The sequence below is a fragment of the Caretta caretta genome, chromosome 1, assembly GCF_965140235.1.
Source record: "Caretta caretta isolate rCarCar2 chromosome 1, rCarCar1.hap1, whole genome shotgun sequence".
Lineage (NCBI taxonomy): Eukaryota > Metazoa > Chordata > Testudines > Cheloniidae > Caretta > Caretta caretta.
In genome coordinates this window covers 32,017,314-32,044,536 of record NC_134206.1, presented here as the reverse complement: position 1 = coordinate 32,044,536, position 27,223 = coordinate 32,017,314, and the positions used below count along the sequence as shown (strand labels likewise).

Here is a 27,223-nt window from a genome sequence, read left to right as displayed (position 1 = left end):
AAGAACCCAATATCATGATTTGGGGGGGTTTATTCATGATTTGCATATGCTTGTTATTGACAATAATACTGGGAATGCAGTCCTCAGCAGTATGTATTGGCTAGGGGCATATACTATTTTCTTTTAGAGAACAGCAACCTGGGACCGATAATAAAACCCTGCTTTGGCCCTGCTTTGAGCCATCATCCCCAGCAACTTTAGGACTTGATCCATCAAGGTGCAGAGCACTCTGGTCCTAAAAGTCACTGTAAATACACACATACCTGAACGTGTGCTTAAAAACTTTTCTGGATTGGGCACAGAGTACTCAGCAACTTGTAGGATTGAGCCTCTCCTATTGGGTAAATTGAATCACCAGCACCATTCTGCTCCCTCACACCCAAGTGTAAGCTTAGTGCAGTTAAGGATCTAGTTCTTTGTAATGGTCAAGTTTGAACTACTTCCCCTGGATAGCCAGAGGTTCTGTTTCTTCAGTTCTAGAGTTATGTGTCAAAAACATATTGCTGCTTGCCAGTGGAATGTATCCCTCATGTATCTTTTGAAAATGCTCTCTGAACTGTCAATTAGTCATTGCTGATTTATAACTCAGAGTGAAGTGCTGTGTAAATTTAAGATGACTGATCTCTTATCAATAAATTAGACTTCATTTGTCTAAATAGCAACCCAGTGGCTGGGAAACTAGTTGTAACTGAGTAGTTAGAAAACAGGTAATGATCTGCTGGGTTTCTAATCTAGCCATTTCTTTTTAGGATTTTTATGGCTAAAAATAGGACTTTATTGCTATACTTTATTCACTGTGTGCATGTACAAAGGATAATTATTTTTGGCAGCTAGCATGTCTAACAGCCATAGGTATATACCTCCTAATTTTTCTCTCTCTTTTCTTTTACACACAGAATTAATTTAATAATCTGGAAAGATTTAATTTATATACTAGTTTTTCTGACACATAGGTATCATAAAACATTATGGGCATGTATTCAACAGAGGGGAAGCAATTGTTGGCACAATCTTTGGTAAACTCTCTGGGGGCAAGTACTGTCTTTTTGTTCTGTGTCTGTGCAGCAACGGCCATAGCACAATGGGGTCTTGGTCCATAACCGGGGCTCCTGGAGCTATTACTGTACAAATAATCAATAACAATAATATAATACAATAATAATTATAATAATAATAATAATAATAATAAAATAATAATAATATAATTAATAACTAATCGGTGTGGTTTTCCATACCTTTAACAAATACTGAGGCTACAGTTTCTGCTGAACCAAACACATTTTCTCCTTGGCATAAATACCTTCCTTCGTCAGATTTGGAAGCATTCAGGATTTGTAGGCTCCCATCTGGAAGAACAGTTATCCTGAAAATTATAAAAAATGTTTGTATCCTGTAATAGCATGTACCAGCTATCTCAAACATAGGCAGATTCCATGGTGTTATCTTTTAGGGTTAACAAACAGGATTAAGAATGGCTGCCACTGTGTGCAAGGATGATCATTGAATCCGCCTACTTAGGAAAGGATGCAATAAACCCATTTTATTCCCTCTGCCTCTTTAACTCAAAATAGGCTCTGGGAGGAATCAGTGGATTAGTTCTCCTTTGACACTTAATGATGGTGAATTTTAATTGTATTTTTGTAAAAATATGATCCTTGATACTTTATCTTTAAAACTTGGCTACTACATTATTGTTGAGTGATATTTCAATATTAAGCACAAGCTATCCCACCTGAAACTAACAGTGACCTTAAAAAACAAATCTAAGAATTATGAAGGGTAAAAAAGTAGAGGATGACAGGGAAAGAACATAAAATTAATTGTATGTGGCCAAAATATGATTTATAGCACTTGCTATACACAATGCAGGACAGGGATGGAAATGAGTTTTGGTGACTTCTGTTTACCCTTTTTTCCCCCGGAGTATTGTGTGGGCCTGATTCTCCAAACTCTGTGAGTAACTTCATTGAAGTCACTGGATCTCATGAGAAACGTGCAAAATCACACCCTCTGTGTAGGGTGGTTGAAAGTTTAGCCTGGTCTAAACTGTGCTAGAAAGAGAAATTTGGATTTGAAAAGATGGAAAATAAAACACTGTTGTCACTTTTAATATTCCAAAATTTAAAATTATGTCCTCCTTCTGTGATCTCCTATTCAAGTTTTATTATCTTTTTTATTTTTAAGTAAAACTTATTGAGTGAGATTCACCCATGTGACACGAGGCCAGTGCAAGACCTACGTATCACTTAATTCCTACTATGAGGGCATTAGTGGGAATTAATTGGCATATCAGTCTTGCACTGATCCTATGCATGGGGGAAAATTTCACCCATTGTAGATTGTTATTATATAAACCTTTTGTGCTCCTCTCTGCCTACATGCACTCATGCAGTCTAGCCATAGGTGGCAGGAGAAAGGGAAATGCATCTCCTGGGGACACTCCTTCCTATTTCCCAGTCCTACAAAAGTCTAAGTGCATTTTCAGGTGCTCTGTGGGATTCTGCCTATTTGAAGGGGCAGAAGTGAGATGATGTTCTTTACCAGATAGTTCCTCCGCCACAAACAGCAGAGTACATTACTGCAGAGAAAGCCTACAGTAACTTACATTGTTTTGTCCTTCATGTTGTGGACATTCAAGGAGCAATTATAAGTAGGGCAGCAGCCATCCCAAGTTCATTAGCATCTACAGAATCTAAGCCTGATTTTTAAAAAATGAGTCCTTATGGTTGTGATGAAAACCTTTCAAATACCAATTAAGTGCAAAGTGATGCTGTGCTGAATCTGCGGCAGACAGAGAGGCTGAAACAATAACTGCAGGAGAGGTGTGAATCCCTCTTGTCCATTCATCTCAAAAGGATACAAACTCTGAAGACTGTCTCTTGGAGACAGTATCATTAACATCATATTTGATAGGAAGGGGGTGAGATGAGGAGAAACCTATCTCTTCAAATCCCAGGAGGCATAAGAACCAGGAATCAGTGGGAGCTGCAGAGTGTCAAAGAGATAAAGTGCTTCTGAAATGAACACGTTGTCCATTTGCTCTCCTCTTGGCCTTAACTGCTTAGCTGAGCAGAGCCACCCCAAGGAAAAGACTATCAAGAATTCAAGGAGCTATGGCCCTATCCTGATGGACAGGTTTCACCCTGCCTCCAGTGCAGCCAATAAAGGGAGAAAACCCCATCTGAGGAAAGGCAAGCTAGGATTGAAAGCTGAATTGTAATTTGGAGCAATTTACTTAAAGCATATGTCTCAGTAATGTGTACTCACTAAATTATCAAGGCACCTGTACAGTGTTCCACTTGGGGGGAAATGTGCTGCATGACCTTGATCATGAAAAATACTGCCCCCTGGTATTATATATAAGCCACAAGATTTATTGGGGAGGAAAAGCAGAGTCTCATTTTAATGCAAAATGTATTACCATTTATTTCAAAGATAAAATTGGTCACCACTCTCAGCAATGCAATATAGCAGCATAATAGTTTCCAGAAGAAAGAAGGGGCAATGAAAGGTCAGGCCAGTGCACACGGTGACACTATGGTGACAAATATTTTCTGTCTTTCTTTAGGCAAATAAATCACCGTATAGAAGACATAGGGTTTGTTGAAATATGGCATAGTGAGAATAACAAAAAACATGATCACATTAGACAACTATCCTTTAACCTATCTGAATTTTCTTAAAAGGTAATCTAACAAGTGAATACACCTGAAACTTTGTTATAAAATGTTTTAAAATTTAAAATTACCTTCAAAGTAATAATCTAATTTAGGAACGGACAGTGATTTAAGACGCATTCTTTCTTCTTTGCAGTGAGCTGCCCATTATATTTTCCTTTTCAGGATGCTCTGTAATCAACGCAGTTAAACTAGTGTATCTAACATTACAAGACTTTGCAAAATGGTGATGTTTTTCAACAGTATAGTGTCAGTTCCAGGTATATGAAAAGCCACTTCTGCAATTTTACAAATTATAAAAGTTTATACAAGCCAAGTTTTAAAATAAAACAGTTTTTTGGGCAGGGAGAGCTAGATTTTAAGGGAGATTACTTAATGAATCTTATGCACAGTTCCAGCTACATTTCTAACCATCTCACAGCTCTTGTGATATAAAAGGAAAAGAATGACTTGAGTAATCAAAGGGCTTTCAAGCAGGTCTGCTGGTAAATCAGCTGGCAAGGAACTGGACAGTAAAATAAATGACAGGGTTAATAATCATAATTTTCTTTTTGGAGCTTAGGCAAGAGCAGAATGATAGCTCTATTAGAGACTGAAATAATGTGTTTGTCCACAGACCCGGATAGGCAGTGGTAGTGCAACATAGGTAGCTTTAGTCCAGACTACTCCACCCTGACCTGCTAGTGTCAACCCTAGAGAGACCACCTCCTGGGTATGTCAATACTTGAATTTTTAGATGCCTTTAACATGTATTCATTAACATGTGTTATCTGAGAACGAAATTCCAGTGTATACACTACACCAAAATCTGTCCCAGGATGCAGACGGTTCTTGATAGACCTTTTAACACTAAGCTGCAGAGTTCATAAATTCATATTCATAGATTCCAAGGCCAAAACGGACCATTGTAATCATCTGGTCTGACCTCCTGCATAACGTAGGCTATAAAACTTTCCTAAAATAATTCCTAAATGTAACTAGAACAAATGTCTGTGTCAACTCTGCACTATGCCCTACAATTGTGTTATTTAGCACAACGAAAAAGCAGTGTAGCCATAGGCTAGGAGTTCAGTTTCAATGATCTCCCAAAGGCTTGGTTCTTTTACTAAAACTGCCAATGATGGTGACAAGTCAGTGCTGGTGGCTTTTGAGACTTGTACACATGTCCAGTAGGAAATGGAATAACCACCAAACTCATTTAACACTGAACTCCCATGAAATGGCAACAAATTTTAATTACTGAGCTGGATCGCAGACTCATAGAAATGTCGAGCTGGAAGGAACCTTGGGAGTTCATCTAGTCCAGCCCCCTGCACTGAGAGTAACTCTGACTGACCGCTATGCCTACCTACATGCCTCCAGCTTTCACCCAGATCACACCACACGATCCGTTGTCTACAGCCAAGCTCTACGATACAACCGCATTTGCTCCAACCCCTCAGACAGAGACAAAAACTTACAAGAACTCTATCAAGTGTTCTTACAACTACAATACCCACCTGCTGAAGTGAAGAAACAGATTGACAGAACCTAACTAGTAAAGTGCTCATTCACCAATATCTGGAAACCATCTACTGACCATGTTTTTTTCCTGCAGTGTCCACAAAGATCTCAGATATAGTTCAAGCTTTGCTGAGCCAGGTGGAAATTAAGGCAAAATCCTGGTCTCATTGAAATCCATCAGTGTTTTGACATTGACTTCAGTGGCTTAGGATTTCACCATTAGGGTATGTCTACAATACAGCTGCAGCTACATAGCTAAGGCAATGCAGTGAAGACACTTTCCACATCGACGGAAAGGGTTTTTCTGTTGATGTAGTTTGTCCACCTCTCCAAGAGATGGTAGCTAGGTTGATGGAAAAATTCTTTCATCAACCTAGCTGTATCTACACTTAGGGTTAGGTCAATCTAACTACGGCATTCAGATTGCGGATTTTTTCGTAAACCCTGAGCAGTGTGTAGTCTATAGCAGGTCATAGTCTTCATAGCAATGTGTGATATTATTACCTCCTGCTCTTTCCTGTGGAGACTGTTATTAAAGGACTTGACTCACAGAAATGGAAAGCTGTCATTTTGATACTGCTGTATAATTGACAGTGGACTTTTACCAAGGAGGAAGACACATGTTTTTTGGTTGTACGGTTTGTTGATTTAGAAACTCATTTAAAACACAGGGGCAAATCCTGAGAGGTGCTGAGCACTCGTAGCTCCTACCTAATGTCGTCAATAGGAGTTGCAGGGGCTCAATACCTTCCAGGATTGGGCCCTGGGTTTAGAGGAGACACAGGTAGACCTTTAACTGGATTATATTAGGGAAAGGTAAAGCTACAAAACCTACATTTAGATGAGCATTTTTATCTTGCCATTCTAGGTAGTTATTATTGAATAAGAAAAATCAGGCAAAAATGTGTATTGGTAGGAGGTTTAAGGATGGAGGGTTGCATCTTCATATCCTTTATTTGTTTTGTTGTGTGTGATTTTATATGTTAGGTAGGACTTAATTTTTATATTCCCTAGAAGAGTAATCAGAGCAATTAGGGAAGCATGAATATGAAATTTAGTTAAGGAAGTGCCTAAAGAAAAACTTTGCACACAGTGCAAACACACAGTGACTGGGTAAGAGAAAAAAGAAGTGACTAAAGTGGTTACATTTCCTTTCTCCTGTTTTTCTCATTCAGCTCTTAACCAGCGTATAACATTGGTTTGTGTGTATGCTAAAAATGGGAAGTTTTTAGATGCATACTTTGTTGAGAAGCTGTATTGACCAATTTAGTACATGGTCTTTCCCTTTGTTCTGATCTGAGCAATCTGTCATTTCACATTAGCCTGGATATGGAACCTGTCACTACTCTTTAATGTTGATTTCAAGGAATCAGGACAAGTATTTGTAAATAGTTGAAACCTTTGCTTCTCCTTGAATGTGCATAAGCTTTTTCTCTCTTGCTCATTTGTAAAAGAAGTATAAGCATCTATATCTAATAGGAACTGAGAATCATAGATTCCTAGATCAGAAGGGTCCATTGTGACCTCCTGTATAACACAGGCCATAGAACTTCCCCAAAATAATTCCTAGAGCAGATCTTTTAGAAAAACATTAAAAAGTGTCATTTATGGAGAATTCACAACCCTTGGTAAATTGTCCCAAAGCTTTCCACACTCTCACTGCTAAAAATTTACCCCATATTTCCAGGCTCAATTTGTCTAGCTTCAACTTCCAGCCATTACATTGCGTTATACCTTTCTCTGCTAGATTGAAGAGCCCATTATTAAATATTTGTTCCCCAGATAGGTATTTGGGGCTGTCAAGTCAAGTCACCCCAACACCTTTACTCTGTTAAGATAAATAGACTGAGATCCTTGACACTATCACTGTAAGGCACAGTTTATAATCCTTTAAGCATTTTCTTAGCTATTCTCTGAACCCTCCCCAATTTATAAATATCCTTCTTAAACTGTGGACATGAGTAATCAAGTGGTCACACCAGTGTCAAATACAGAGGTAAAATAACCTCTCTGCTGTTACTTGAGATTCCCCTGTTTATGCATCCAAAGATCAACAAGCCCCTTTGACCATAGCATCGCACTGGGAGATCATGTTCAGCTGATTATCCATCACAACCCCTAAATCTTTTTCAGAGTCACTGCTTTCCAGGACAAAGCCCTGCATCATGTGAGTATGGCCTACAATGAATTATTGCTATAGGGAAACCTCTTCAGTAACCACCTTTGATGGAGTGCTGTCATTTAAATATTGTTAATCTAATTTGACACCTGACTGTGGCTAAGTCCCTAAGCACAACATGGAATTACTAGGATTTTACTAGGATTTTATTCAGACAATTTTCTCAAACATTTATGAAGACTACTGCAATCCTGCGTGTGGCATCCCAGATCACTGGAATACTAAAAGTAATATTCTAAGGCTCAGCGTTAATGTACTCTAAAGCACTATCAGCCATACTGAATACATACAAACTGAATCAGGGCAAAATTTCCAAAGGTGCCACAACTTGGATTTTCTTTTTTGTCCTTGCAGCTTGCTGCACACTAACCTCTGTGCATTAAAAACAAGAAAGAAAAGAACAGATTTTGCTGGTACAAATGGGGTTCACCTCTGTAAATGTAATTTAGAATAGTTGACACTAAAAATTCAACACTTCCCAACAGATACCACACTTAGCTCCTATTCTAATTATACAGAGAAAACTATGACAGGTTTCAGAGGAACAGCCGTGTTAGTCTGTATTCGCAAAAAGAAAAGGAGTACTTGTGGCACCTTAGAGACTAACCAATTTATTTGAGCATGAGCTTTCGTGAGCTACAGCTCACTTCATCAGGTATGCATCTGATGAAGTGAGCTGTAGCTCACGAAAGCTCATGCTCAGAGAAAACTATGGGACCAATCTATAAAAAGGGGAATAAGGACAATGCAGAGAATTACAGGGCAGTCAATTTAACTTTAGTACTCAGAAAGATAATGGAGAAAATAATTTAAAAATCTACCTGCAAATGCCTAGAAGATAACAAGGTGATAAGTAACAGTCAGCATGGATTTGTCAAGAACAAATCAAGTCAAACCAACCTAATAGCTTTCTTTGACAGCATAACAAGCTTTGTGGATTGGGGGAAGTGGTAGATGTGTTATAGCTTAACTTTAGTAAAGCTTTTGATACTATCTCGCATGACCTTCTTATAAACAAACTAGGGAAATACAACCTAGATGGAGCTACTATAAGGTGGAGGCATAACTGGTTGGAAAACTGTTCCCAGAGAGGACTTAGGCTATCCCTCAATGTGAGGATGATGTCTGCCAAAGGGATTCATTGGGGGTTTTTAAGTGGCTGAGGGGCCCAATTCGTGCTCTGCAGGTGTAATTTTGGAGGAGACATAATTGTTGGCTGGATTGTTGTGCCCTTTCTTTCCTCCTTTGCCGTTTCTCTGTCTCATGAGTATGTCTGTTCTCCTCAAAGGGAGCTGTGGCTTGGTGTATGGTGTGGCATCACTGTGTTCTGTTCTGCACCAAATCCTTCCATTTTGTTGGATTGATGCCTCCCTTTTTATGGTGTACTTTTAGTATGTCTTTGAAGTACTTCCACTGCCCTCTGCAAGCCCCTCTTCCCTGACTTAACGTGTGAGCTGAGTATTTGCTTCGGAAGGTGAGTGTCAGGCATGCATACACAATGGCCAGCCCAGCGGAGTTGGTGTTTCATGGCCTGCACCTTTTTTTACTGCTGATGCTGGCTGCAGAGAGAACGCTGATATTAGTGAGTCGCTCTTCCCAGCTGATCCGGAGACTCCTCCTGAGGCAGCGCTGCTGGAATCACTCCAGCCGCTTGAGATGTCGTCTGTAGGTTACCCAGGTCCCACACCCATAGAGAAGGGTGGGGATGACAATTCCCATGTAAGTCAAGATCTTGGTGCGTTTGCAGATCCCTATCATTGAAGACTCATTTGAGTAGTCTTCCAAAGGATGTGCTGGCACACCAGATCCTGTATTCAATTATGAGTCAATACTGGTCGTTTGGGAGATGTGGCTGCCAACATATGGAAAATGGTCTCTCCACTTATGGTGATTTGTGGAGTATGAAGAAGAGTTTGTGCAAGTGAGGGCTGGTAGAGCACCTTGGTTTTCCTGATGTTGAGAGAGAGACGCAGACTGCGATAGGCATCTGCAAAAAGACTTAGGGTACTTTGCAGGTAGGCCTCTGTGTGTGCGAGAATGATGTAGTCATGTGCATACTGAAGGTCAGTGATGCCAATTCTCGTGATCTTAGATTTTGTTTGGAGATGTCAGAGAATGAGGAGTTCGCCATCCCTACTAGAGTAGTTATTAATGGTTCACAGTCAAGCTGGAAGGGCATATCAAGTGGGGATCAGTTCTGGGTCCGTACAATAGTGTAACACTGTTGCAAAAAAAAGCAAACATCATTCTAGGATTTATTGGCAGGAGTGTTGTACACAAAATACAAGAAGCAATTATTCCATTCTACCGCACACTGATTTGGCCTGAACTGGAGTCTTGTGTCCAGTTCTGGGCACCACATTTCAGGAAAGATGTGAACAAATTGGAGAAATGCCAGAGAAGAGCAACAAAAATTATTAAAAAGGATTAAAGGTCTAGAAAACATGACCTATGAGGGAAGATTGAAAAAATTGGGTTTATTTAGTCTGGAGAAGAGAAGACTGAGGAGGGACATAATAACAGTTTCAAAGACATAAAAGGTTGTTAAATGGAGGAGGGAGAAAAATTGTTCTTGTTAACCTCTAAGGATAAGACAAGAAGCAATGGTCTTAAATTGCAACGAGGGAGGTTTAGGTTGGACATTAGGAAAAAATTCCTAACTGTCATGGTAGTTAAACACTGGAATAAATTGCATAGGGAGGTTGTGGAATCTCCATCATTGGAGATTTTTAAGAGCAGGTTAGACAAACACCTGTCAGGGATGGTCTAAATCAATGGTTCTCAAACTAGGGCCGCTGCTTGTTCAGGGAAAGCCCTTTGCGGGCTGGGCCGGTTTGTTTACTTGCCGCATCTGCAGGTTCGGCCAATCGCGGCTCCCACTGCCGCGGTTCACTGCTCCAGGCCAATGGGGGCTGTGGGAAGGATGTGCTGGCCGCCCTTCCTGCAGCCCCCATTGGCCTGGAGCAGTGAACCGTGGCCAGTGGGAGCCACAATTGGCCGAACCTGTGGACGGGGCAGGTAAACAAACTGGCCTGGCCTGCCAGGGGCTTTTCCTGAACGAGTGGCAGCCCTAGTTTGAGAACCACTGGTCTAGATAATACTTAGTCCTACACTGAGTGCAGGGGACTAGACGAGAAGATCTCTTGAGGTCCCTTCCATTCCTACAATTCTATGAAAACTGTGCTTTCTCCAGTCCCGTTATTAGCAAACTTTTGGAAAATGTTGACATTTTATGGTAAACATTGTGAAAAAGGGTGTCTGGTTTTTTTTTTGTTTTTGTTTTTTTGTAAATAAAACTTTTTACATGTAGGTAAGATTTACAGGTTTTAGCAATATTTCCCATTAAGGCCTCAGTTCAGTATGTGTCTAACTTTAAAAACATGAGCAATCCCATTAAAGTCAACAGCACTCTTCACATGGTTAATGATAGGCACATGCTTAAGTACATTGCTGGATCATGATCTGTTGGATCAGATGCTCAAACCAGTAATACCTTACCTCCCAGTAAACAGGTACAATGGACCTTTTAAACTGTGCACATTATCATTTCTGTACATATATGACATGTGAGAAACATCAGAGACTACACTTTGAAAATTTGGCTCTGCTTGCCTATCTAGAATTAAACACTCCCAAATACCCTGTCACAGAATGAACTGGGTCTTGTGCAAAACCTGATGAGAATTCCTTAGAAGTAATGTCTACTTTGATTGTTTCCAAGCTCCTTTTAGGATTGGTGATCTGAAGAAGGGGGAAGGCAGAATAAGGATTTTCCAGTATATTGTGCAATCCACTGCAAGAGCATTTTTCTGTTTTATAAAGTCCTTTGTTTTCAAGATAATCCAGCTGTAAAGATGCTGAAATAGGATATTAAAGTGATAGGAGTCTTAGATGTATCTATCAGAGATAGTAGTTACATAGTATTCTGATTCCTATGGCTGTTAAAGTCTATAACAAACCACTGCCTTCTTATTTTGGGTGCATTAATTCAATGAAAGGAATATTTTGCTACCTAGAGACAGATCTATAGATTTTTTGTTTTTACAAACAGATCCTTTCCAGCACTGTAAATCTCTTTATGTTTCTGAATGACCATAACGAAACATTAGCTAAAATTAGCCATTTTTCTCAGCAGCTTAGAAATATGGTGCTTGTAGGACACTAATTTTTTTAAAAGTTATTTTGAGATATTTTCAAGTTTTGGCTACTAATTAGAAGATTAACATAAATGCTCAAAAATACCCTGGGGATGACAGGGGTTTAAAAAAATGGAAATGCCTCCTGGGCATAATTACCAAGGATTAATGAGTGGTAGGCCATGTACACAAAGGGGCAGATTCTCAGTTGATGTAAATTGGCATTGTTCCATTGAGTTCAATGGAGCTATGCTGATTTACATAAGTTGAGGATCTGGCCCAAAGTATCTAGCCTATCTGAAGGACAAACATTGTTTGAAGTCCTAACATTAACCTTGAGCAATACAAAGTGAAGAGCAGAATTATTTCCATATTATCTTGAAGCATAAACAGTTTTAATTTCAGTGAAATGAGATTCTTGTAAATTTAAGTATGTTAATTAAATGTTTACGTGGAAAGTTTTCATATGCTTCAGACAGCAATCAAGTAGCTAAGGCATTATTGATGTAAGTATTGTCATAATGTCCAATCAGATGGAAACCTGCATGGTTTCATGTCCCATGGCAATGGTTTCATGTCCCATGCTAGAATATTAATTATGGATAATACCTTACTCTACAGAGCAGTCAAATCACCTCTTCTCCTGCACCCCACTTTGAAAATTGTATTACTATTTCTTGATACTTGGCATGTGTGGAAAGCATTTTTGTGTATTATGGTAGAGATGTTGCTCTTGCTTTTGTGTGACTGATGAGTGGGAAGATAAGACAAACTGATCACTCCTGCATTGGACGCAAGGACAGCAACACTACAAAACCAGTCTTGAAGGTAATAAGTAGAGCTGTCAATTAATCACAGTTAACTCACGTGATTAACTAAAAAAAATTAATCGTGATTAAAAATGAGTGGTAGGCCATGTACACAAAGAATTAATCACGATTAATTGCAGTTTTAATCGCATTGTTAAACAATAGAATACCAATTGAAATATATTAAATATTTTGGATGTTTTTCTACATTTTCAAATATTTGATTTCAATTTACAACACAGAATACAAAGTATATAGTGCTCACTTTATATTATTTTTATTACAAATATTTGCACAGTAAAAATGATAAACAAAAGAAATAATATTTTTCAATTCACCTCATACAAGTACTGTAGAGCAATCTCTTTATCATGAAAGTACAACTTACAAATCTAGATTTTTTGTGACATAACTGTACTCAAAAACAAAACGTAAAACTTCAGAGCCTACAAGTCCACTCAGTCCTACTAATTGTTCAGCCAATCACTAAGACAAACAAGTTTGTTTATATTTAGGGAGATACTGCTGCATTATTATTCTTATTTACGTCACCTGAAAATGAGAACAGGTGTTCGAATGGCACCATGGCATTGCTAGGTATTTACATGCCAGGTATGCTACACATTCGTATGTCGCTTCATGCTTTGGCCACCATTCCAGAGGACATGATTCTATGCCTATGATGCTCGTTAAAAAAATAATGCATTAACTGAATTTGTGACTGAACTCCTTGAGGGAGAATTGTATGTCTCCTGTTCTGTTTTACCTGCATTCTGCCATATATTTCATGTTATGGCAATCTCGGATGATGACCCAGCACATGTTGTTCGTTTTAAGAACACTTTCCCTGCAGATCTGACAAAATGCAAAGACAGTACCAATGTGAGATTTCTAAAAGTAGCTACAGCACTTGACCCAAGGTTTAAGAATCTGAAGTGCCTTCCAAAATCTGAGAGGGACAAGGTGTAGAGCAGGGGTGGGCAAACTTTTTGGCCCGAGGGCCACATCTGGGAATAGAAATTGTATGGTGGGCCATGAATGCTCACAAAATTGGGGTTGGGGTGTGGGCGGGGGTGAGGGCTCTGGTTGGGGATGTGGGCTCCAGGGTGGGGCCAGAAATGAGGAGTTCAGGGTGCAGGAGGGGGCTCTGGGCTGGGGCGGGGGAGTAGGGTGCTGCGGGGGTTGAGGGCTCTGGCTGGGGGTATGGGCTCTGGGATGGGGCTGGCGATGAGGAGTTTGGGGTATAGGAGGGAGCTTCAGGCTGAGACAGAGGGATTCAGAAGGTGGGAGGGGGATCAGGGCTGAGGCAGGGGGTTGGCATGTGGGAAGGGGTGCAGGCTCCAGCTGGGGATGTGGGCTCTGAGGTGGGGCTGGGGATGAAGGGTTTGGGGTGCAGGAAGATGCACCAGGCTGGGACTGAGGGGTTCGGAGGGTGGAAGGGGGATCATGGCTGAGGCAGGGAGTTGGGGCATGAGGAGAGGCTCAGGGGGACAGGGTCTAGGCGGCGCTTACTTCAAGCGGCTGCCAGAAGCAGCAGCAACGTCCCCACTCCAGCTCCTATGCAAAGCCGCATCCAGGCGGCTCTGCGCGTTGCCCTGTCCACAGGTGCCGCCCCTGCTCCCACTGGCTGCAGTTCCTGGCCAATGGGAGCTGCAGAGGCAGCATGCAGAGCGGAGCTCCCTGGCTGCCCCTACATGTAGGAGCCAGTGTGGGGCCATGTCGCTGCTTCTGGAAGCAGTGTGGAGCGGCCCCTGACCCTGCTCCCCAGCTGGAGCGCCAGAATGGGGCAAGCCCCAGATTTCGCTCCCCAGCGGGAGCTTGAGGTCCGGCTTAAAATTGTTGGCAGGCCACATCCGGCCCATGGGCCATAGTTTGCCCACCCCTGTGTACAGCATGTTTTCAGAAGTCTTAAAAGAGCAACAGTCTGATGTGGAAACTACAGAACCCGAACCACCAAAAAAGAAAATCAACCTTCTTTGTGGCATCTGACTCAGATGATGAAAATGAACATGGGTCAGTCCTCTCTGCTTTTCGAGCAGATCCCGTCATCAGCATGGACACATGTCCTCTGGAATGGTGGGCAAAGCATGAAGGGACATATGAATCTTTAGCGCATCTGGCATGTAAATATCTTGTGATGTCGGCTAGAAAAGTGCCATGCAAATGCCTGTTCTCACTTTCAGGTGACATTGTAAAGAAGAAGCGAGCAGCATTATCTCCTGCAAATGTAAACAAACTTGTTTCTCTGAGCCATTGGCTGATCAAGAAGTAGGACTGAGTGGACTTGTAGGCTCTAAAGTTTTACATTGTTTTATTTTTGAAAACAGTTATCTTTTGTACATAATTCTACATTTGTAAATTCAATTTGCATGATAAAAAGATAGCACTACAGTACTTGTATTAGGTGAACTGAAAAACACTATTTTTTTGTTTCTTTTTTACAGTGCAAATATTTGTAATAAAAATAAATATAAAGTAAGCACTGTACACTTTGTATTCTGTGTTCTAACTGAAATCAATATATTTGAAAAAGTAGAACACATTCAAAAATATTTAAATAAATTGTATTCTATTATTGTTTAACACAGCGATTAATCGCACAATTAATCATGATTAATTTTTTTAATCACTTGACAGCCCTAGTACTAAGCAAATGCTATTTTTTCAAGATCCATCTTTACATATCTAATCATTTTCAGTTTTTTACCATTTCTCTCTCTCTCTCTATCCCAACTTGTATGCACAGCGTGGTGTGTGATACATCCCTTGCGTAAAGACTGGATTACTCTCTCTGATCAAATTCCAGGATTATTTAAAAAATAAGAAGGCACTATGCTATCAACTCATCTTATCACCAAAGAGGTGTGGGGGGGGGAGGGAGGAGGGGGTTTGAACATAATGGTAACACTTCACTCAGCTCTTTCTCTGCAGAATTCTTGCATTCACATTTGTATTAGACTTTGACCCTGTAAATTATCTTTCTTTCAAATGAGGCACAGGACAGAGGTCCTAATTCCTTGTGATAATTTCAGATTCTATAGCACTTTTCACAAGATTAACCTGTGGTGTTTTAGTCAGATTCTACTGTTTGTATTTACAATCTGCCTTTGCAATTTGAACTTTACCACTTCATTTCCTCTCGTAATACTGTTGCATAGTGCTGTTGTTATGTACTTTTTGATGGCTGTGTTTTAGTGCTAACAGATTTTTCATAGTATATACTGTTAAACTAATATAATCTCATCTTGATGCATGACTTACTGTATATGTACTGTATATGACTTACTGAGATAAGTACATACAAGTTTACTATGAGTTACCTTATAAAGAAATGAAGTATATACATAGTATCTAAATCAGATTCATAAAAATGGGGCGGATGCTTGTGGAGATCAAATGGATCCCCTTGCCAAGACCCTCTGAAATAGCCCGAGTGCAACTTTAAAGCAAATCCACTGTACTTCTGCACAGGAAATAAAGAAGCCCCTCTAAAACAAAAATCTACATGAGGGAAAAACTATTCATTTGGATCAATTCAACATTATAGTTCAAATGAATGGTTGGAAGGAGGTTCAGAAAGGGAGGTTACTAGCAGCCAACTTGGGTGGCCCAGCTCTGATAATGCTGCAGATATTACTCTTAGAAAAGAGATGGAATTATCCAGACCTGGTACAAGCCCTTGGCATGCAGTTAGAAGTGTCAGTTTGAACTGGCCAGGGCACAGCTAAGAGCTAGAAGGAGAGGGAAAGAAGAAATCCCACATGAACCGGCAGAGGACCTGTGGACACTTGTGTTCCTGGGTTTCCAGATACCTCTGAGGCCTTCCAGAATTGCTTGGCCATGGACCAATTTACAGATGCTCAGCTGGACTTGCAGATCAAGATCAGTGAAAGGAGACCAAAGAAACTCTGAGAGATTATGGAAATTGCCACAGAACTTGAATCTTTTCTTACTGCTGGATCTTAAAAGTGGGTATTGGCAAGTGGAAGTGGATCCAAAAGACAAGGAAAAACCTGCTTTCACTGCAGGACACAGCTTGTGGCAATTTAAAGTAACAGCTTTTGACTTGCACAATGCACCAGCAACATTTACGAGGCTAAAGGAGAGAGTATCACTTGGCTTGCCCCTCTTGGCCTGTTTGTTCTACCTAGATGACATCAAGCACATGCTGAAACATTTGAGCAGGAATTAAAACATTAACAAATGGTCTGTGACAAGCTGATGGTGGCCACTTTGAAACTGAACACAAAGAAATGTGCGTTGCTCTAAAAAGAGGTCACCTACTTTGGGCACACAATTAGTAAGGAGGGAATCGGGATCTGCTTCTATTAGAAAAAGAGTCGTTTTGCGGGTTTGCTAATATTGGCTGAGAGAGTGAAACCATTTCTTTGATCAGCAGAGTGTTATGTAGAATTTTCAGAGTTTAAAAACAAAGATCTAGTGACTGCTTCTGTCTTTTCATTCATAGATGCACAGATTCCAAAGACAGGAGAGACCACTGTGGTCATCTAGTCTGACCTCCTGTACAACACAGGCCAGAGAACTGCCCCAAAATAATTCCCAGAGCATATATTTTCAAAAAACATTCGATCTTGAGTTAAAAATTGTCAATGACAGAGAATGATGATAGAGAAACCATGATCCTTGATAAGTTGTTCCAATTGTTAATTAGTCCCAAACTTAAAAAGTTATGCCTTATTTTCAGTCTCAGTTTGTGTAGCTTCAACTTCCAGCCATTTGATCATTATACCTTATTCTGCTAGGCTGAAGAGCCCTTATTAAATATTTTTCATTGTGTAGGTACTTATAGACTGTAATCAAATCACTCCTTAACCTTCTCTTTGTGAAGCAAAATAGATTGAGCTCCTTGAGTCTGTCAATACAAGGCACACTTTCTAATCCTTTAATCATTCTTGCAGATTTTCTCCAAACCCTCTACAATTTATCAACATCTTGTCAGTGACTGTGGGTCTCATACAATGGTCTACAGGATTCATAGTAAGCTCCACTCTGCCACCCAGTGACTGGTTAACAGTTGCGAGGGCAGAAACTGAACACTGAGAGAGGATTCCAGTCCTGGACCCTGATTGGCAGAATGCTGAGGGCCCTGATTCATTCACAGCTTCTGTATAAACCCAGCACGGGAACAGGAAGTTGTCCATGCAAATGGGATCCATCCTGCTCCCCTGGCTTGACTTCCTGGTATCCCAGCCCAGCTTGTCTCTTGGCATCCAACTCGTAGTTCCGATGACTGGTTTGTCTCCTGCCTCTGACCCCTTGGTATCCCAATCTGGCCCAATTCTGGCTACTGATTTGTGGTTCTGCTCTCAAGTTTGTCTCCTGTTTCTGATTTCCCGGTATCCTGACCTGGCTGACTCTTGACTCCTGTCTCCTGAGTGTGGACCCCAGCTCTGACTACTTAGGCCACAGGAGTCGGCTCAGTGCCAGCGGAATGCATCTGCCTAACCCTTTGGTAGCACCGGACACACTTGGGTAGGCCGCCTGCCTGCAGACCTGGGTAATCCAGCTGACCTTGGAGAACCAGCTATTGCATTCGGACGAGTTGGACACAGTTGTGTGCTGAAAATGCCACACTCCAGACATGGTTCATGCAGCCCTGTTCCCCAATACTACTGCCGGAATGATTTTATGGCAATCTCCAGTGCTGCCTCCTGTTCATGATGCATCCACAGACCTATACTACCGATCAGGCAAAGGTGAGCCTGGTCTTCAGCCTGCTGTCCTAGGAAGCATTAGACTGGTTCTCCTCCTTCTTGGAGTGTGACAACCCAGTACTTTCAAGCTGCGAGGTCTTCCTACAAGCCATGTCGGTACTATAAAGGGACTGAACCAAACTCATATGGAGAAGGCTGCCCTAAGGAAGCTCTGACAAGGGCAGGGCACTATAGTCTCCTATGCCACACAATTCTGCCACCTCACGGCCAATACAAACTGGAACGAGGCAGCAGAGATGTACCAGTTCTGGTGGTACCTTCAAGAAGAGATTGAAGATGAATTAGCCCGGGTAGAGAAGCCTGCAAGTCTGGATGCCCTTATGGATCCCACCATCCATACAGACAATCAGTTACGGAAATGAAGGGAGGAAAAAAACAGGGGACTTGCGACACTCCAACCCAGGTACTGTGACCTTTTCACCAGTTCCTCCTGCTCAGCCAGTGCAGGTGGATATGGGCTGTTGATGACTCACCCCCATAGAAAAGGAATGAGAATGCCAGCACCATCTCTGCTTCTATTGTGTTGCATCAGGTCACTCCATCTCTGTCTGCACCAGGCAAATTCCAGGGAGTCAGGGAAGAGAGCGCCCCCTAACTTAGGTCCTGACTGGAAAACACCTGGAAACCTGCTTGAGGATTCCCCACTTGCAAGTGCCAGTCCAGTTGCACATACCAGGGACACGCCTACAAAATTTCATCCTACCTGCCTTCATCAACTCAGGTTCAGCTGACTGCTTCATAGATGCAGTGGCTGCCCAGATCCTGCAGATTCCCCTGCAATGCAAGGCTACTCCTAACCTGGTAGAGAGTACTGACAGTTCCTCTTTGTCCTCTGGTCCAGTAACAGAGGAAACATCTCCCTTGGAGGCCATGATTCAGGGGCACCAAGAAGTGTTACAATTTGGTGTGATTCATTCTCCACAGTTTCCTCTGACCCAGAGTATCTCCAGGCTAGCCCTCCACATCCGCTCATTTGGTGGTAAGCATGGGAAATCTGCTTTCCATCAAAGTTTTGTTGTATATAGTAGTTTACCTAGATCCAAGCTGTCCAAGATTGGCTGACTCCCCACACAATATATGACCTGCAACACTTCCTGGGTTTTGCCAACTTCTATTGATGATTTATCCTGAATTTTTCAAAACAAATCAAGCCCCTCACCACACTCCTCCAGAAAAAATGCCCAGTTCCATTGGTTTCCTGAGTCCAAGCATGCATTCAACCAATTGAAACTTGACTTTTACTACAGAACCTAGGAAGCTCACCTGTGCACAGTTAAACTATGAAATATTTGACAAGAAATGTCCGGCGATAAAAAATGCCTTTTCACAATGGTGTCACCTTTTAATTAACATGACTGTAAACATAAGCCTCATCTAAGACAAAAGGTATGTGTGAACCCACCCAAGAGCTTTTGGGATGATGTTTTGGGTAGGTGTGTGTGGCAGTGTGAGAGACCACACCGATATTGAGATCACAGACAAGAAAAGAGAGACAGGCAGAGGAAAAAGAAGCAAGAAAACCCAAGCAGGATGCAGGCACCTGTAACACAGACTGACCCTGGAAAAAAACTAGAGAGAGAGATTTTGGGTCTGGTGTTGATTTAAGGAGTTGGGGAGGAGAGAGGCTAATAGGCTAAGAAACTGCTGCCTTTTGTTCTTGGTTCCTTCTGCATTCAGTGACATGGGACTTTGCACATTCCTTGTAAATAAACAAGATTGCATCAATGAAATTCTACTCCCAGCTGAAACACCCACAGTCCTGAATTTTGACTAGCCATTCAAGTCAAAAAGAGGCAACAAAACAATCTTGTAGGACACTGCAGTACAGAGGACTGCTGAGCTTCTAACCATCTGGCTTTTGCAGTGGAATAGCCTTTTTCCCCCCTTCCGCCTGTAGTAATTATTTTCTGTTTACCCAATATACGAAAACAGCTCAGAGCCCTTATCTCATTGCTGCCACTGCCTGCAATGGTTTCAAAGGCAGCAGAATGAATGTATTGTATCACATTGTACCAGCTGAGAGGAAAGTGCTTTTACAAAGGCTGTCTGACACCTCTCCTTTTGAAGAAGAAACACTGAAGAAGCAAAATAAGTACACTGATTCTACCTGATCTGTGTAGTAAGATGTGTGTGCCTTTGAAATGCTTTTCCGGGCTGTCCAGTGGTTACAGCAGGAGATAGGCAGTCAGTACTTCTGCATTCTCTTCACCAATCTGCCAGTGCATGGAAAATTATATTTCTAGAGGACCAAAGACAACAGAAGATCACTCCCAACATTTGGAAGATTCACTGTTCTTTGTGTCTGTCATTCTCCTGGTAATGATAAAAATGACCTATACATGTTCAGCTCGGGCTGATGTAGTAATAAAATAATAATACTTGGCACTTACTTGCAGATCTCAGAGCCTGCAGATCTCAAAGCTCTTTACAAATAGTAAGAGGTGACTGATTTGTCGTGTGACATCAAAACAGTCAATTAATGTCAGAGAGCCAAGAAAAGAACCCAGAATTGCCAACTCCCAGTCTCCTGCCCTAACCACTAAGCATGCTTCCTCCCCACCGCTTCATAGTGAGGCAGAAGCTGTCAAGTCCTTTTCATTTCATCTGCTCACTATGGTTCACAGCTACACTTGGAAGGGTTAGCTTTTTATTGGTGAATATCGGTAAATGTTGACTTCACCATACATACAAACTGACAAAAATATTTCCATCAATAATAATAGACATGTACAGAATAGGCAAAGTAAACAATAAATTAGAACTCCTTACAGTTTGATTTAATGATATTTACTTTGCATATTTTGACATGTGATATTGACATTTTGCATTTTAATGGTTATAAAGCCTTAACTTTTTGAATCTCAACACCTAGACAAATAATTATTGGCTGACCCCCATTATTGCATGACCCCCCAGAGCCTTCTATAACTGTGAAAACTTGAAGCAATACAAACTAAGAACAAATGAAAAAATTGCTTAGAAATAAACATTGATATTATCTGTCAGAATTATAATAAAAAAGCATTTTGTCAAATCTTTTCACAACCACTTCAAATAAAATAAGAATGGAGCCAAATCTAAAACCTTTTTGAAGGTTCATATATGTTGATTGATTAAAATAAAATAATAAATAACCGAACATACACCTCTTTACTAACTATCAAGATATTTCTGCTTGAACAGAAGCAGAAGTAGAGATTTAAGGTATTCTTGTAGTATTTCAGATACAAATACAATGAGGGAGTCCTGGAAAACTCATGAGCAAGCCAATTCTTGTGAGATTTCCAGATGAATTTCTCAATCAAAGAGGCTGTGCATTTGTACTGTTGGGAACCACTGACTCTTTTGAGCTTCCACTGATCATTAGTCACCATTAGCCCATTCTTTCAGTATAGCACTTTCCGAAATGTAGTTCTAAACACCTGTAGCATGAGATCAACACTAGTATTTTTCTTCTGTTATATTTGACCATAATCCACAGTTCGAATGTGGGCTTTTTCTTTTTTTTCTGTTGTTCACTTCTGTTTCTGGACTCAGTGCTCCTAAAAGATGCTTGACTAACAAACCTTAAAACAGTTACATTTACTATTTAGGTTGACACAAAAGCAGCTGCCCCACAGACTGAGTGCCAATTATGAAAGTGGATTTTATGATGGGGATGTTTGCTTGGCCCACTGGAAACCATCTTGAAGCCACCAAACTCATTACCCATAATCATTAAACAACCATCAGATGGTGACAATTTTCATTCATTGCTCACTGGGTCTGGAAGCGAAACTGGTTAGTTAGAATGGAAAACTTCATATTCCATTGCCATTTCTTGGGTCAACCAGGCCTGCTTTTAAACATATCTACTCTCTGATCAGATTATTGTTCACAAAAGGCAGCATTGTGACTGTGCAATTATAGATGAACTCAAAAAGATATGCCCTCCAAAACCTACGAGCCATTGAAACTGCTGAAAATGTTATAATTATTGATCAAACTGAAGTGGAACCACAGGGGAAAAAAACCCCTTTCTTTGGGTGGAAAGACTCTTTCTATTTCAGGAATTATCAGTATTAATAGCACTTACACAGACCTTTTACATTTTCAAAAGGGACAGATATGTGACTAGCACTTGTGTGGGAGACCAGGGATGCAGGGCCATGCCAATAGCCACTGGCTTACAAGGTCTGCAATAGCAGTCCCTCTACCTTGGGGAGTGTTGGGACTGCTTGCTTCCATTTTCCTTGCTGCAAGATGCTGGAAAAGGGGTAGGGGAGAGGCAGGAAGGAGGAAATATTATGGCTCTATCCCATTCCATGCTGCTCGGCAGCATAGGGCTGGAGCAGCGTGTGGAAAAAAGTCCTGCATTAATGGATGGAGCAGGCCATGCACAGGGACGCCCCAGGAGAGATTTGCTCCCTTGAATATTTCCAACATACCTCTGAATAACATACTAACCCACAGAGACCTTCCTACCAAGACAAAAAGAAGGATTCTGGGTGGAGTCCTCCTGAAGGTCGAAACAACAGACTGGACTTCTACATAGAGTGCTTCCGCCAACGTGCACGGGCTGAAATTGTGGAAAAGCAGCATCACTTGCCCCATAACCTCAGCCATGCAGAACACAATGCCATCTACAGCCTCAGAAACAACTCTGACATCATAATCAAAAAGGCTGAAAAAGGAGGTGCTGTCGTCGTCATGAATAGATCAGAATATGAACAAGAGGCTGCTCGGCAGCTCTCCAACACCACTTTCTACAAGCCATTACCCTATGATCCCACTGATGGTTACCAAAAGAAACTACAGCATTTGCTCAAGAAACTTCCTGAAAAAGCACAAGAACAAATCCGCATAGACACACCCCTGAAACGCCAACCTGGGGTATTCTATCTGCTATCCAAGATCCATAAACTTGGAAATCCTGGACACCCCATCAGCTCAGGCATTGGCACCCTGACAGCAGGATTGTCTGGCTATGTAGACTCCCTCCTCAGGCCCTACGCTACCAGCACTCCCAGCTATCTTCGAGACACCACTGACTTCCTGAGGAAACTACAATCCATCAGTGATCTTCCTGAAAACACCATCCTGGCCACTATGGATGTAGAAGCCCTCTACACCAACATTCCACACAAAGATGGACTACAAGCCGTCAGGAACAATATTCCCGATAATGTCACAGCAAACCTGGTGGCTGAACTTTGTGACTTTGTCCTCACCCATAACTATTTCACATTTGGGGACAATGTATACCTTCAAATCAGCGGCACTGCTATGGGTAACCGCATGGCCCCACAGTATGCCAACATTTTTATGGCTGACTTTGAACAACGCTTCCTCAGCTTTCGTCCCCTAATGCCCCTACTCTACTTGTGCTACATTGATGACATCTTCATCATCTGGACCCATGGAAAAGAAGCCCTTGAGGAATTCTACCATGATTTCAATAATTTCCATCCCACCATCAACCTCAGCCTGGACCAGTCCACACAAGAGATCCACTTCCTGGACACTACGGTGCTAATAAGTGATGGTCACATAAACACCACGCTATACCAGAAACCTACTGACTGCTATTCCTCCCTACATGCCTCCAGCTTTCATCCAGACCACACCACACGATCCATTGTCTACAGCCAAGCTCTGCGATACAACCGCAATTGCTCCAACCCCTCAGATAGAGACAAACACCTACAAGATCTCTATCAAGCGTTCTTACAAGTACAATACCCACCTGCTGAAGTGAAGAAACAGATTGACAGAGCCAGAAGAGTACCCAGAAGTCACCTACTACAGGACAGGCCTAACAAAGAAAATAACAGAACGCCACTAGCCATCACCTTCAGCCCCCAACTAAAACCTCTCCAACGCATCATCAAGGATCTACAACCTATCCTGAAGGACGACCCATCGCTCTCACAGATCTTGGGAGACAGGCCAGTCCTTGCTTACAGACAGCCCCCCAACCTGAAGCAAATACTCACCAGCAACCACACACCACACAACAGAACCACTAACCCAAGAACCTATCCTTGCAACAAAGCCCATTGCCAACTATGTCCACATATCTATTCAGGGGACACCATCATAGGCCTATTCACATCAGCCACAATATCAGAGGCTCGTTCACCTGCACATCTACCAATGTGATATATGCCATCATGTGCCAGCAATACCCCTCTGCCAGTACATTGGTCAAACTGGACAGTCTCTACGTAAAAGAATAAATGGACACAAATCAGACGTCAAGAATTATAACATTCAAAAACCGGTTGGAGAACACTTCAATCTCTCTGGTCACTTGATTACAGACCTAAAAGTGGCAATTCTTCAACAAAAAAACTTCAGAAACAGACTCCAAGGAGAGACTGCTGAATTGGAATTAATTTGCAAACTGGATACAATTAACTTAGGGTGGAATAAAGACTGGGAGTGGATGGGTCATTACACAAAGTAAAACTATTTCCCCATCTTTATTCCTCCCCCCGCCCACCCCGCTGTTCCTCAGACGTTCTTGTCAGCTGCTGGAAATGGCCCACCTTGATTATCACTACAAAAGGTTCCCCCCACACCCCCTCTCTCCTCCTGGTAATAGCTCACCTTACCTGATCTCTCTCATTACAGTGTGTATGGTAAACACCCATTGCCTCATGTTCTCTGTGTATATAAATCTCCCCATTGTATTTTCCACTGAATGCATCCGATGAAGTGAGCTGTAGCTCACGAAAGCCTATGCTCAAATAAATTTGTTAGTCTCTAAGATGCCACAAGTACTCCTTTTCCCTTGAGGTGGTGTCACAAACTCGCCCAGTGTTTTAGAAATATTAACTGACCTCTGTGTCACTCACATCCAATACAAATTCTGACCATGCTACACAGGCAGCATGCTTAAAAGTTGACAGTTCCTGTGAACACCTTGTATTTCATTGACAAACATAAATCAGCAACCTTCTAGCTGCAAGTAGCTACAAACCAAAAATTTGTATAGGAGGTGGCAACACGGACAAGAAATATACACAGTATTTTTAGATTGTACACAAAAATCAACTCAGGAAAAATCAGATTTGAAAGACAGCTCTCCTGTAAGTCTGTCTTGCTTCGAGTTTTTGCCGATTCTGTCTCCCTCCATTTTTCCTCTGATAGTCCATCTGCTGCTTGATGATCAGATTGAGAGTGTTTAAAATGTTATGAGGGATTATTAAAAAAGTGGAATTAAGTTGCAGAATCAGTGGCTTTCTTATGTTCTCTAAACTGACCCATTTAACCTATTCTAGGCAGTCATGTGAAAAGTCAGCTAAGTAGAGAAGCTGCTTTATGGTGCTTGCTACTACAGAAATGTGTCTCGACTGTAGAAGCAGAAATGGAATTATGCCAATAATATACTGGGCTCTTATTATACCCCTGGCACCAGGCTGCAGCTTAGTGGCGGTCTTTAAAAGGCTGGAAGAGAATTGAATTATTTGGTACTATGCCTGGAAAACTGGGTAAAATAAGATCTATCATTTTCTAGGATGGCAAGGTGAAATATGGCCTTGCAACGGGGAAAAGGCAGTTACAGAGACAGATGTTCGCTTTCCAGAAAACCTTTGTGCTACTAATATTAAGGGTGAAAAGGGCATTAGCTCCTACTGGCAAACAATCTACTGGTGAAAAGTGTGAGACCCTTAAAAGCTTCAGTTTACTTTGTAGTGCCCTGCACTTTAGTTCTAACTCCAAGGCTTCTGACTGTGAGCTGTAATAACAGTTAAATAGGAAGTGCCTCTCTTTACTGTTTGACATATCTATAGCTACATCACTGTGCATGAAAGAGCAGAGGTAGAATTACACTGGTGACACAAGTATACTATACTGAGTTACTGCAAAATACAACATGGTATTTCAAGATTATGATGTGATAGGATTTAAAATATGTGTAAGGGCCGTTGAATTTTTAAAACGTGCAATGACACAGGATTTGACACTCTGGGTCAGCACAGTGGTCCATCAAGTTTGGTATCCTACCTCTGGCATTGACCAATCTATGACTCTTTAGAGACAAGTGAAAACCTTTACAATGTACCTCACCTCTTGTGCAATTCTGAACATGGGGGACAAAATTCCTTCCTGACTCCTGCAGCCATCAGCTTATGTTACCTGTGTTGTTGTTGTTTTAGAGATATGGGGAAGCTGACAGAGCTATAGGGCACGAGAAATAATAACAGTACTATGAGAATGACTTCCCTTCTCCTATCAGTCTTTGCTTCTCCTCCTCCCATTGGCAACACTGAGGTTTCTTGCCTGTTCTCATCCTTTACCCCTAATTCAGTGACTCCCCACCCTCTCATGCTTTCTGACCCCTTGGGTCTCATCCCCTTCCATAACCTTTCTCGTCAACCTTTTCCCCCTCAGTTTACTTCCCTGCACAGTACAAACATGCCATGGTCTCTCCCATACTTGACTTCACCTTCCTTTAGAACTATTGCCCCACCTCTCTTCTCCACTTCGCCTCTAAACTTACTGAGTGCACTGTCTATAACCATTGTCTGGAGTTCGTCTCCTCCAGTTCAAGCTTGCACCCTTTCCAATTCAATTTTTGTTCTTTCCAGGTCACCAAAACTGCTCTAATAAACTCTTCATGGACAGATGTCAGGGCCTCTACTTGATCCTCATCACTCATGACCCCTTTGCTGTTTTGATACCATCAATCATACAATCTTTCTTGTCTTTCCTAGGCTTACATGACTCTCTAATTTATCAATTCTTTGACATCTCTGGTTAGTCCATCAGTGTGTTCTTTGGTAGATCCTCCTCCTCCTCTTTCCTCCCACTTTCTTCAGGGATCTCACAAGGTTCCTTTATTGGCCCTCTCTTCTTCTCTCTCTACAGCCTATTTCAAGGTCATCTTACTCACTCACCCTGGAGCAACTACTACCACCAATACAATATAAACACCAATTACTCACAAATCCTCATATGTCTCCCACTGTCCAATCTCACATCTTGGCATGCCACTAACATTTTATGTATGTCTCACCATCAACCCAGGTTGACCCAACTGGACACCATGGCTTACCTCCCTGCTTTCTCTGTCTCTGTTTATAAGACCATCATTCTCCCAGTCACTCAGGCCTGTAACCTGAGTCTTTGTTCTCTCTCTAGCCTTGCACTTCCAGGCTGTGTCCAAATAGTGTTGCTTCTTCCTCATAATACTTCT

The 27,223-nt window shown here is 41.5% G+C and overlaps 1 protein-coding gene across 5 annotated transcripts in view; it reads right to left on the bottom strand.

The window, feature by feature from the left end:
* Positions 1-27,223, bottom strand: part of CNTN5 (contactin 5) — a 982,104-nt gene that overhangs the window by 90,066 nt on the left and 864,815 nt on the right. For all 5 annotated transcript variants that reach the window (XM_048843558.2, XM_075126897.1, XM_048843549.2 and 2 more), the window contains one exon: positions 1,236-1,363. In XM_048843558.2, the coding sequence (XP_048699515.2) occupies positions 1,236-1,363 (128 nt within the window). The remainder of the gene's footprint in view (positions 1-1,235; positions 1,364-27,223) is intronic.